This window comes from Anticarsia gemmatalis, chromosome 1 (assembly GCF_050436995.1).
Source record: "Anticarsia gemmatalis isolate Benzon Research Colony breed Stoneville strain chromosome 1, ilAntGemm2 primary, whole genome shotgun sequence".
In the NCBI taxonomy this organism is placed as follows: domain Eukaryota; kingdom Metazoa; phylum Arthropoda; class Insecta; order Lepidoptera; family Erebidae; genus Anticarsia; species Anticarsia gemmatalis.
Window position 1 is genome coordinate 13114544 of NC_134745.1, and position 13909 is coordinate 13128452.

Consider the following 13909-nt stretch of genomic DNA (forward strand, 5'->3'; position numbering starts at 1 on the left):
TATTTATCTCATACCATACAAATAACAATCTTTGACTTCGATTGTAGATAACATTTAACTTGAAAGCCATGAAAATCTTTTGTAAATTTTTCCGCCTACCGATTTTCTGCATCCTAAAGAATACCCAACATAAGTTACAAGTTAATTTATTTATCTATACTAATATTATAAAGCTGAAGAGTTTGTTTGTTTGTTTGTTTGTTTGTTTGTTTGAACGCGCTAATCTCAGGAACGTCGGGTCCGATTCGAAAAATTCTTTCAGTGTTAGATAGCCCATTTATCGAGGAAGGTTATAGGCTATATTATTATATCATCACGCTACGACCAATAGGAGCAGAGCAGCAGTAAGAAATGTTACAAAAACGGGGAAAATTTTGACCCATTCTCTCTTATGTGACGCAAGCGAAGTTGCGCGGGTCGGCTAGTCCTAAATATTTATAGATAAACATACTTAGTTAAACTCTAATACTTTTTGTTTATAAACGTCAGTTAACAATCAAAATTTTAACTCTATCTTTGCGATAGTGACCCAAAAAAATCGATGTCACCAAAATTTGTTTCAACCCGAAAAACGTATCCTAGCAACACAAACATAGTTGCTCAAAGGTAACGCACTGGCATAAATAAATCATACGATATATGTAGCTGTATGTACTGTTGTCAAGGGTGATATAAAGCGATAAATCACAGGTCAGTAGTCCTATATAATCTATGTAGTTATACCCATAATGGTTTAGTAGTTTAGAAAATGCCGAGTAATTTGTAGGGTGCTTTCGTTCGACTCGCAATTTACGGAAGATTTGCATGTCATTGTGTGTGATATATTGTCATTAAAAGCATTTGTTTAATAAAGTAGTTTGTTCAAATATGTTTTTTTGTAAATATTGTGTTTATTTTTGTAGTTTAAGGTTAGGAATTTCGGTGTTAAAGTTAGATTATTGACTAAACAATGACCGGTTGACACTTTGTTGTTATTGTCGGTCTCTATTTGGGCAAATTAAGACAATTTTTAGCATTAAATTAGTGAGCTGATACTTAGAAATATAGACGTATTATGTATGTGTATCTACATGTATTAAGTATGTCTGAAAAATAAGTGTTATAAAGCTATTTTTCTTACATTCTGCCAGTTCTGCCACGTTAGAAATAATCGATCAAACTTTGATACGAGACTCTATCTAGAGACACGAGCACCTGTATTTAAAGGAAGACGTTTGTTATTATTAGTATTGAAAACTAGATGTTTGTTTATAAGCTGATAAATTAATTAACCTTCTTAATTTTCACTTGTTTTAAATTAGTATAAATATGCAGCACTACATAGATTTTCACGCTTAAGCTGACAAAATATTGTTTTCCGCTTCCTTTACTAGGTAAAGCTCTAGGATACTACTAAGGACTAGTCAATTTAAAATACACGATGATTTTACTATTTAAAATACCTAAGTATTACCTTGATACATAAATTAAGCTCAAGCCAAAGCAAATACTAAACTGGGCATTGGTCTATATTAATATGCCGGATAAAGCTTTTAAATACTTTAGGCCGGTGTCATTGCTTAAGATTAATTGTTGGATAAACTATCTGCTACATAAAGGAACAGCAAAAACAACAACTGTCAAATCCAACTATAAGCTAACTAACTGGGCCTTAATTAGGCTTTGTCATGCAGGCAGTCTAATTTCCAAATTATTTTATATATTTATATACGACCAAATTATAATTAAACAAATTATTTTTAATATTTGTATTACTTTTCCAACCCAGACAGTTAAAACAACCAAAACGTACCATAGACAATATAAAAACACTTTTTTATCGCTCCCCTCTCAACAGTTGATCATAAACTGCCATAAAATACACAAAACATTTAAAAACTATACAAAAAGTAAATTTATTTGATAATGTATGGTTATATCGCGTGTTACGGAGCCACCATTTTGAATTCCAATGCAAATGTGGACATGCATAGAACATACGTGCATAGATAACATCTGAAAGTTGAGCAAAACTTTGATAAATGCTGAAACAGGGGTTGGCAACTTTGTTCAAACTTTCTAACTGTTTTTACCAGCTTTTTTGAACTACCAAACAGATATCGTCTACACTTATAACTACAGGTGCCTTGGCTTTATTGCACTGACTATAATTGTATAGATTAACACAAGTGGAAATTAGTTAGGCTCATTTTTTGATTTTACAACTGCCTTTGTTTCGGTTTTCAAGCATTTCATGCCTATTAGAATGTCTTTTTTTATTTATTATTGGACTATTATTATTTGTTAATTTGTTTTTAGACTCTTAAATGCCAGCGGACGACCATTTTTAAGAATTCGTGTATAAGGAAGACTCATGCTATGTTGAGGATCATAATTTAGCGAGCGATGATTTTTCCCAAGAGAGAATACTGTGTTAACTTAATTACACGATTTAAAAAAATCACGATTTGTCCAAAGCTAACTGTGAACTCTATCTAAAAACTTCGAGTGGTTGGCGACCCTGCCGCTAAATTATACTTTTTTATTTATTACAAAATATTGGCAAGGAGGGTTTGCTGATGTACAAATGCCGATAGGGGGCGCTTTAGGACGATGTACAGAGATCTAACCAGCTGATATGGCTTGCTAAAGACAGCCACATACAGTCTCGTATGAATGTGGGGTTAAACTGAAACAAAAGTTACATAGGTACAAATCGAGTTCAAGTTTTCAACTTTACTACTTGTTAACTTAAAAGGAGAGAGAGCCAGAGTTCCCGCGTTGTTTCTTTTTTCTTAAAATCAAAGCCTAAGTCCTTTCCGGGAAAAAATCTAAGACGTAGCTTGTCTTTAATCAGTCTCTTACTCCACCTTACTTTCACGTCATAATATAAGATTTGTATAGCCTTCTTTAAAAAGCTCGTTAAAAAGTATAGAAGCCATGGAGGTTTTCATATCATAAGTATTAAATAATAATATTATTATAATTAAGGTAATTTAATATCAATTGGTAATAGTTGTATTATTGCGTTGCATGCTTAATTTAGGCTATTTCAAGTTTCGGCTGTTGTAATATTACTTGATGATAATGGATAAGTATAAGGTGACGTCAAAAGCATTCAGGCGGCTTGAACAATATTGACATTGACCACTAACCATTCGACGAAAAGAAAAGTTTACTAGATACTTTAGTGCACAACTAAGCCTCTGCTTACCTCAGCTAAGGAATAGGTGTTATATCCCAAAATACAAAATATTGTGAGGTCGTTAACCCTTTAGCCCCATTAATGTTTGAATGTTGGCAGTTAAACGTGTAATTGTGTGGGGGTCGCGATTTATGCCCGGTTCGGTAAGACAGCCCCGTGTAACGATGTTTGTTACGATTTTAGGAAATAAATAAATATTTACGCATATACTTTTCGTGATGTAAAAAAGAAAAATTGTTTTTTACTGGTAGTCAATTTCAAGACTCCTAAGCGTAAGAATCGTAGCCCTTTATCTATCTAAGATTGCATTATTTTTTCTGTCCCTAACCAATTGGCAATAAAGCTCTATATAAGATACATTTCCTGTTGAACATGGTGGCTTAGACCATTATTACTCATAAACGCTGTAAAGTTGACAATAAAATGGGGTTCCACATCGGAACGGAGATGGATGGGCTCGAAAGCACGTATAGACGGATTATTACAAGGAAGGAACTATTAGAATGTATATTAGGAGGGGGTGGGTGGCACTTGACTAACCACGTTTTTTTAACCCGTTACTGTCCCAATGCTGAGTAAGGGTCTCCTCCCAAACGAGGGAGAGGTTAGGCCTTGAGTCCACCACGCTAGCCAAGTGCGGGTTGGGGATTGCCATGTTAACGAACAAAAAATCTGGATTCTTTGACATAATAAATCAAAAATCCATAATATTTTCAGTGCCGTAAGAATCTAGTCAAGTTTTTGTTCTACATAGAGTAGACACGCATAAAAATATTTTTATCTTTACCTAATATAACCCTTTTTTCATCAAAAGTAACATGGCCACGATAGATATAAAATTACTGTAACAACATACGTTTGTACATACGATCATAAAAAAGTAGTTTTTATTAAAAGATAGACCATACGTTACGTAATAAGTAGAGAAAATGTACGTATTTTGTACTTTGTTTGGCAAAGAAATAAAACCTATGAGCTGAAAACTTTGCCCTTCAGTTCTAAGTAGAGCTTGTACGAGCATATTGAGATAAGCTTTGTATATTGGGATACGCTGGGAGATATTTTATATTTACTTACTATAAGATAAAAATGAATAAGGTTTAATTTTCTTTATAAAGTCGGAATGATTTCTGCCGTGGGTGATTTAGGTCCAAAAATTAATATAATCTACTATTAAATATTTAGGATCGTATCTCATTTAAATAAAATTTTTGACATAAAATATTTGTCCAAATATTTAGTTAAAATTAACTCCAATTATTATTGTAAAACTTACCTAATCCTGTTGGTGATTGATTTCGTATTTGAATTTAACTGACGGAAACGCTTTTTTTATTTACATAGAAATTGAATTTAGTTTTTAAAATTGAAATTGAATTTAATTTATTTAATTACCATTATTTAAAAACTTTTTTTTTAAACTGCCACTGGCGGCACTGCCGGCCTGACATGGCACGTCAACCTAATTTTCGTCGTATTTTTCTTTTGCGTGTGAGCTTCTAAGCTTTGATACATCAAAACACATTTACCATTCACAGTAAAACGCTTTATAACACAGATAACAATCATAAAAGCGTCATAAGTGAACTAGTTCCGTGTTTTCAAACGTGCGTTACTTGCAATAAAACGATGCAATGAAAAAAGTAACCATAAGAACCCTTCACACTGGCTACTATTACCTACACACGACGTTTTTAACGCACAGGCAACCAGCGATTTTGATGAGCAACAAGCCTACCAAAACCGCGCGTTGCTCGTCATCAGCCCGCGTTATTATTATATTATTAGATTTTATACATCAGTACCGATATGCTTGCTACTTTTTGTTTGTACCTATCGATGCAATCTGACCTAAAAACCAATGTATTAGGTTGTTAGGAAAGCCGTTTCGTTTTTATTAACGTGGTTATAAATTTTTTAATTTATCAAATTCAACAGTTTATGACCATTTGAAAGGCTTGGGATCATCCTTATATAGCCTATAACCTTCCTCGATAAATGGGCTATCTAACACTGAAATATTTTTTTTAATCGGAGCAGTAGTTCCTGAGATTAGCGCGTTCAAAGAAACAAACAAACAAACAAACAAACTCTTCAGCTTTATAATATTATTAGTAATTAGTAATATTAGTAATATTAGTAATTAGTAATTAGTAATTAGTAATTAGTAATTAGTAATTAGTAATTAGTAATTAGTAATTAGTAATTAGTAATTAGTAATTAGTATATTAGTATAGATTAGTATAGATAAACGCAGTTTTTGTATAAAAATACACAGACATATCTTTTCTGTTCCTCAAAATCTATCGTTGGGCACCAAACTCTGGATGTGGTCGTTATTGAATTGCAATAGAACTGGAAAACTTGGACAAACGGTTTTTTAGTTTCCACGACGTATAAAACCTTACATAAACGTTGAAATAGATTTTTTTTAATAAAAAACAACTCCATAATCAACAGAGCTTTTAAAAATAAAGCGTGGGGAAACCATTTCAATTGCATTTTCTCACACCTGCTAAAAACCGTAGCTTACCTGTAGTTTTACATCAAACCTTACGTGTAACAAAGTTAGTAATTAAGGCTGTATCAGTGCTGTAATCGCGGTGGTACGAGGCAGGCACGTTACCTACCATGTCGGCCTTAATAGCTTTAATGTATATAGCCTGGTTGTACATGTTAACTGAGTAAAGGGAAGTCTTACTGAGCAATTGAAAGATGAAAAGCTACACAATATGATCTTACCTAAAATGAAATATTTTTTTTCCTAAAATGAAATAATTATGCAATAAGTGTTTGTAGCTACTTTTAACTGAGAATTATTATATTTTACTGAGTAGTAGGCAGATGTAGAGCTAAACAATATGACCAAACAATTCTAGTCTTAGGAACAGAAGTTTTAAGTCTAAGTAAAATATCGTGAAAATAAAAAACACATTATTCCTGTGAGACATTGTGCATGCTAAATAGATGTACTAAGCAATATAATGTATAAGCAAGAGGAAAATTACTAAATGAATCCTAAATCGACAGAAACGGCACACATGTATTACGTATAGATTTTGATTAGTTAGTCACAAAATGAATACAGCACGTAATCATTATAAGAGATTTAATTTCTTTTACGGTAACAAACTCATGCATGGCATATGTGTCAATATGCCTAAAAAAACCCTACTTAAGTCTTATACAATACCAAAATGCTTGACAGGTAAAAATGCCTAACCCAGCAGCCATGACCGACGGCAAGCAAATCAGCGTAGCAGCAACCGCCATAGCCCTCCGAGGAGTGAGACTGTTCCTCACTGCTGGCAAGGCGGCGGCCGACCGACCCGTCGCCGCGCCCTCTCAGCCAGCGACCAGGAACAAGAGAAAGCAGAAGCAGGTGGTGGCTGGAGGGAAACCGCCGCAGAAGGTCTTTGATATGCTGTTGAAGACTTCCAAGTTTAATAAGTAGGTTGATACTTGAAAATAATCTTTCGATATAGCTAACATGAAACAATAGAATATTAATATTACATCTTGAAACTAAAAATGAATAGCCAAATCTGTTGCTAAGTGCGAAACGGAAGAACGGATCAAAAATTCGATTTGTTTTTGTAAATTTGTCTTTAAGACACGGGTAAGGTTTTTATGGAGAAAAAAAAAATAGAAAATTAGTGAGCGGTGCTGCGCAGGTCAGCTAGTTCTATATAGTAGTTAATTTGAAAATACTCATAAATTTTACCTACTAGGAAGTTAATTCCTTGGTATCTAATTCACTGAATATAGTTACCCTATAACATTGGCGTCACTATTTTTTTTATACTAACGTCATATCAATTAAATCATCTGAATACGTTAACTATTTCAACAATATTATATTAATTTATCTATTTTGGGGTTTTCATTTTATTATATTTTAATACACACAAAAAGCTCATCAATTTAAAAAAGTTTCCTAAACGTTTTGATTATAAAACGAACAACACGATCAACTTTTAATTGACGAAAACCAAATCAATCAAAAGTTAGCCCAAAAAGTGCAAACCGATTTGAAATTAATCCATTCAATCGGAAGTTTTACTATACAAGCGATCGAAGGTTGTATACATGAACTAAGGCTTTGTGGCTCAGTGAGAAGGTTACGCCCGGCTGTAGGGGTCGCCTCACGTGCACATCATGCCTAATAAAAAACTTAAAGAGAAACATCTTGACGTGCTGTATAGACTTACGCATTTTACGAAGTAAGTGCGTTCTAGTTTCAGTCTAGATATTTATTTGTATCGATTTTGGTGTTACTAGTTTGAAAGTGTTTTTGTGTTATGTGATTGTTAAAGATATTGTTCAAATGTTTTGTTGTTGATAAACAGTTGACGGCAATGTTGAAATAATCTGTAGACAACATGTGTTATTGTTTTAGGAACAAAAATAACCGTTTCTCGAGTAAAATTATAAAGTTACTCGAATATTTCTTCAAACTAAACTTGCCTATGAAAATTTTCTAATGTCTATAGTTAACTGTTACTTGCGTATCTTAATGTGCGATACTTACAAACTTCTCTCGCTTCATTCACACCCATACATCTTGTCAAACCGGATTTTTTTTCTAAGGATCTTACTAAGTGTTTTTTGATCTCCGTCTACCCCTATTACAAAAAGGCTGGATATAATGTACATATGTATTTACTTAATATTTATTAAGCTAAGTAAATATTTACTAACCAATAAATAGTCTCGTATATTTTTCATCGCGTGTTTTGATTGTAAAATAAACAATAGGCTTTCTTCAATAAACAGGTTTGATTGCGATCTATAGTTTACGACGGTAACTCTATCCATGCCTTGTAAGTAGATAGTTATTGATGTAGTTTCAACTGAATTAATCATGAAACACACAAGTCATTGTGCGGCGTTTTACCGTAGTAAGTTAACATTATTTAGCGGTTCTTTTGAAAGTTCTTGCTAAAGCGTGTTTTTGACTACAATATAAGTATGTTTTAGGTTTAATTTATGATTATTTTGTAGCTTTGATTGTGAAAAGCACGATGTAACGATTTCCTGAAATCACATTCTGTTTAATTTTGATTTGTATTTGCAAATTTTAGGCTATGGGCAATTCAATTAATTTCTCATAAACGTGAGATTGTTATATTGGAATGTTAAAAATGAAACTATTCTCTAACCTAAAAGAGAAAATTTTATTATGACTTATTTCACCGTAATTTCAAAACAAATGTTTCTATGGAAAAGAACTCATTTCTATATTTGAAAGTAAAATAAATCTTTTTCAAAACTATTTTAGGTGTACGTAGGAAATCATAAAAAGCTCAACTGTAGTTTTAAATTTCAAACTTTCACCTTGAATTTCACACATGATTGATGTGTAGACTCAGTAGTTCGCGTGACACCTGTTTCAAACCATAAACAAATTATAACTCGAGTTGACACTTCATAACTCACACTAGAATAAAAATCAAAAGATAGTTTGTTCAACCTGTTCTTTTTAACATATCGTCAGTAAGAGATAGGGTACTGAAGTTAAGTTGTATATACGTTATTGTTAATCTTTAGTAGTTTTATAAAATTGAAAAATCATTTTATAAGTGTCTTCGCTCGCGCAAATTTATATATACTACTTCTACTTTATGATTAGATTTTATAAAGTTTATAATAAAAAAATATTTGTATGTGAGATGTTGATCGAGCTGCAATTAATTTAACTTCACATCAAACTTCCCCACGAGGTGGAGATAATTACAGAAATTTTGGCCTTAAAGTTTAACCAGTTTCTTTAAAAACTCACTATTTGACCTAACTTAGTAAATAGTCCTAGTATTGTACCAAAAACAGACACAAATTAAGCCAAAATGAAATTAGGTAACTGAAACTAGTTTAGACAGTTCGTTTCCACTTTAATTTGCAAGCCACGAGAACTGTCATACAGTTTGAAATTACAATCAAAATGTGCATGATAAAGATTGTATTCGCTTGTAAAATACGAAAAAAAAACTTTTCGGAAATAAATAGAAATACCGGTACCTATAGGGTATATACACAGACCATAATATCCGTAATGACCATAGGACAAGGCGCCTATTTAAATTATACGAAAACAAAACTTCGCGCAAAATATCTGTTTATTTTTACGACGATTTCTTTAATTTCTAAGCTATATTGAAATGAAATTTGACGAAACCGTAAATCTATTTAATACATGATAGAACTTATCAAACATTGTAATTATAGCGAAACGTTGGAATAATAAAACAGTAGGCTTACAGGTGCGTAGTACTAGTAACCGGCGGACCTGTATAACAAGATATATATGGATGTGAATCAAGCAAAAGAAGTTAGTAAGGATCGTAGTAGCAAGAAAAAGGCATGTTTATATGTATGTATGTATGTGTTCGATTTCTTTCAGGCCTGAACTGGAAGCGTTGTACACTATGTACAGGAGACTAGTGACAAGTGCACAGGCTGCAGCTCCAGCGTCTGCTATTGGACATCCTCCTAAGATTGATGTGAGTATAATAATATCTTTCAGCACGTCTGATTTTAAATAAGTTTTTCTAAACGAATATATTTCTTGTACTTTTTTTAAATAAAAATCATTTGTATTTGCATCTTAGGTTTAAGTTTTTGGTTCAATAGCAAAATTTTGATGGCAGGAAATGCAATATCTTTAACTAACTTTAACTCAGATTACGCTTCATAATTAATAGTATTGAGCCTTTCAGCGCGTCACGTAGTAAATGTATCCTTTCGGTAAATTAATTACACCAAGTTTTACTGCATAAATAAATCAAATTAACAGAAAGTGCGTGTCTACGGTTCTAGTAAGTAAATTAATTCTCTGTAAATATTTTGGCACAATATTTACACGAAATAAATTAAATATTCGTTAGTTTTCCGAAGTTACACCAGCTATTATCTGGGGGCACGGAAGTGCCCCCGCAAGTCGAGCAAAAAAAAAGCGGCACGGCCGTAACATCCTTTTCTCGAAGCAATAAGTTTTTACAAGTAAATAGTTTGGAACAACTTATTCTAACTATTCTAAATGGAGTTGAAACAGAATGTTTTGGGGGTATCTCATCAAATACTATAAATTACGTAGACTAGACGACACAGTCATAAAATGTCGTGTATTAGAAAAACTTTGTCCCGCAAAACCGCGAAAGTGTGTAATAAACGTGGGTAACTTGGTACAGAGATGGATTAGGAACTTATGTAGAAGAAAATAATACATTTATTCTGTAATTTTTTAAGTCATTCCGACTTCAGCATAGTTGGAGAAAAGCTCGGTTGAAAAAAATCATTTGTTTCGTGATGTCTGGTAGATTTTATTTGAGGATTTAATATTGATATTTTCACAGATAAATGTATGGGGAGTCTAATAACAACGATATTGACTTTGGTTTATTTGACTTTTGCCTACACTTTTCCTAATTATTGTCACAAAGTCGTTTCCTTTTAAGTTTTTATTTTTTTCTGTTTAAGTTTTTCTTGTTGTTTTTCTGAGTGTCGACTGTTCTTATCAGTAGATTTTATGAGCCGAGACGAGTATTTTAAACTGTTACTTTATTGCAAGAAATTGTATCTCCGTTTACCTACTAAAAACTGATTCCAAAGAATTGCATGTTTTAAATTACAGACTAACTGTTTTAATGTGCTTCGTTTTCAGTCTAATAGTTTAAAATAGTCAGCATTTTAACAATAGCTCGGAAGGACGAAGTTTGAATTTAATTGCAAAACAGTGTCAAGGCTTTTCTTTGATCGCTTTATAATTGTTTGATATCGTGGAAGAAATGTTTCTAATTTGATTAGTTCGCTTTCCGTTACTAGTAGAAGTTTTATGGATTATACCTTTGCGAGTTAGTCAGTTAGACGCTTAGTCATAGGAAAGTCACAGATAAAAATTTGCTACTATGACTATCTACTATATATATTATATATTCATTTGAGTTTCGACATGTACTCGTACCTATTCATATCATATTGCAATGCTGATGACGCGTTCTACCCTGTAAATCAAACGCCAGTACTCCGTCAGTAAAAAAGATCCCAAGCACCAAAACCTACCATATTTTTCAACCCTTTAACAACTTAATACCAACTCCGCCCCTGTACAGAATCATGTGGACGCACGCAATTCGCAACGAGCAACTACTAAAGAAAGATTACTTCGTATACCCGACTGTATCCGTATAATGTATTATATTGTATAATAATGTCCCGTGAAGAATTATGTCCCATTTATAAACGATAATGATTAGGGTTGGAAGGCTATTGAGGAACAAATTGCTACTACTATCGACTATTGATAAATGTTGCGTGAAAATGTATTGGCGCCTCTAGCATGCTTAGCAAAAACTAGTTTATTTTCCAGTAACTTTACCCCCAAGATTCTAATCTCTGTATCTGCTGAACTTCTACGTAAAGTTTTATGCTTCTGTAGCCAAGTCAATTAACGCAACTTGTCTAAAATTTCGTATGAAAAACTTGATGATTGCGCCTAGTGTGTTTTGTAAGAAATGTTATCTTTTCAAGTATTGTTATTGTGAGCCTATAGACAATTTCAATTGTCAAGTGAGAAAACCTTTGCATATGCTACAGCTCTACGTGATGTTATGTGTGATATAAAGAAAATTGCCATAACTTTCTTTTGCCTATATTATTTCAGATTAAGTCTTTTCAAATGAATAACAAAAGTATTCATTTGAAAAGACTCATGCTTTTACAATAAAAGAAATGTTTAAAATATGTCAAATGCCGAAAGCTCTAGTTTTTCTTTCGTTACAACCCTAAATTAATGATCATCGTCAAACATTACTTGAATTTATTTTGCAAGCGATTTTCAATTGCATTGTTAAAAAGTACTTTGGGAAACATAGTATCGAGTTGTAGAACGTCTGCCATTTTATTTATTAGGTTTATTAACGATAGAGCTTGGTAGTGGTTCTTTTTACTACTGATAACGTTAGGAAAAATTGTTATTTCCGTTTGTACTATACTTACTTTAAATTTCTGAGTAGGGGAGTAAAAGTCACACAATATGTTCGTTTCGTGCTTGTTCTTTTAATTGGCTCTATCTTAAAAAAATCACTAAATTAAACATTGTTCAAATAATCTTTACTCGAAATGACGTTAAGGATGATACCTACCTTAGTCTTAAAAACTTTATTATTACTAACGTCTTCAGGTCATGCTATTAAAAGTAAAGAGGTCTCTAAGAAAAAATAGTTTCTCAAACTTCCAAAACACATAAATGAAAAAGAAAACCAATTTTAAACACATAATTCTTCTAACATATAACAAAATTTGCTAATAAAGATTTTCCAGTGGCAAATATTCCTTTTCTTTTATTGTTCTAAAAATTTGCATACCATCTGGTGGAATTTAGATAAGCGCCTAATATTTCTGTGACATCTCTGTAACCTAAATTCGCAAATAAACGTTGATTTGATTTGATTTGTTCCTTCTTCAAAATTGAATAAAATCAACTATGATAAATATCTATCCAACTCACAGGGCATCGACCAGAGTACGTTCCGCGACGTGATGCACAACACCTTCGACTTGGTCACCGAAGAAGCTATCCTCGAACGCATGTGGATGACCTGGGAGCGCGGCGCGGCTGGTGGTGAGGGGTCTCTGAGGTTCGAGTCCTGGGTGAGAGGTCTCAGTGTGTTGCTGCGAGGGAATGTGGAGGAGAGGAGGCTGTACTGCTTTAAAGTTTATGACCTGAATAATGACGGGTATATTACTAGGGATGAGATGTTTTCTTTACTGAGGTGAGTACCACGTAACTAGATCTCTTATTTAAGGCATTGGTTTGTTTGAGTAGTGTATTGATATTTCTGTAGATTAAGGAGTAATTTAGTCCCTTCCTAGTTCTAATAAACTTATAAGTACACTTAAGGAATTATATACATACCCCAAATGAATATATTAATTTACAAGGTTCATAATTCTACGAATGTTTTGCGCGATAAAGCTGGAGAAATATTTTTTAGACAAATATTAATCAATTTTAAGAGATGCTTATATTTTTAGAAAATTGGCATACAATGTTTTAAGTATTGCGACTGTTTTAGGAATGCTTTATTAAAACAACCGGGTGATGAAGATCCTGATGAGGGAGTAAGAGATTTGGTAGAGCTGGTGCTAAGAAAGTTGGACGTTGACAAAGATGGAAGGGTCTCTATAGATGATTACAGGTACGTACCCAACAACCTCTACTGATGCACGTTAATATTTTGTTCATGTATCTACTGAGTAAATTAGGACGAGTACCTATATTTAAATAAGGCTCTTTAAGCTAAATGGTAATTATTGAATACTTCAATTTTTTATTACAATTAACAAATTGCGATTCATATGATTTTTACTTAACTAATTGGTTTGAATAGTTTTACCATTTATTATATTTAATATTGCTGTCATATTATTTTGGTTGTACTTTCAGACAAGCTGTAGACCAAGAGCCCCTCCTTCTCGAAGCGTTTGGACAATGTCTACCTTCAAAAAGACACGCGATTGCCTTCCTCAAAACTTTAGTAAATAAGACGTAATTTAAGCCTAGAACTAAAAAATGTATTAAGCTCAATACTATAATATATTATTATGTAATAGAAAACGGAAAATTGGAAAAAGATCTAGTTATCAGCCTAGCCTAGCCTAGCCAACAATGTTGAAGTCGGCTTCCAGTCTCACCGGATGCAGCTGGACACCATTATTTTTTCATGG

General features: G+C 32.9%; 1 protein-coding gene across 1 annotated transcript; it reads left to right on the forward strand.

Moving 5' to 3' along the window:
- Nucleotides 1-6398: 6398 nt before the first annotated feature.
- Nucleotides 6399-13838, forward strand: LOC142982421 (calaxin). Its single transcript, XM_076128959.1, has 5 exons — nt 6399-6634; nt 9585-9684; nt 12692-12954; nt 13258-13380; nt 13629-13838. Exons 1-5 carry the CDS (start codon nt 6399-6401, stop codon nt 13732-13734), a joined length of 828 nt encoding a protein of 275 aa, XP_075985074.1. The 3' UTR covers nt 13735-13838.
- The last annotated feature ends 71 nt before the right edge of the window (nt 13839-13909 follow it).

Coding starts and splice junctions, on each gene's coding strand:
- LOC142982421 (XM_076128959.1), top strand. CDS start 6,399: ATGCCTAACCCAGCAGCCATGACCGACGGCAAGCAAATCAGCGTAGCA. Junction 9,685..12,691: donor GACATCCTCCTAAGATTGAT/GTGAGTATAATA, acceptor TCCAACTCACAG/GGCATCGACCAGAGTACGTT. Junction 13,381..13,628: donor GTCTCTATAGATGATTACAG/GTACGTACCCAA, acceptor TTGTACTTTCAG/ACAAGCTGTAGACCAAGAGC.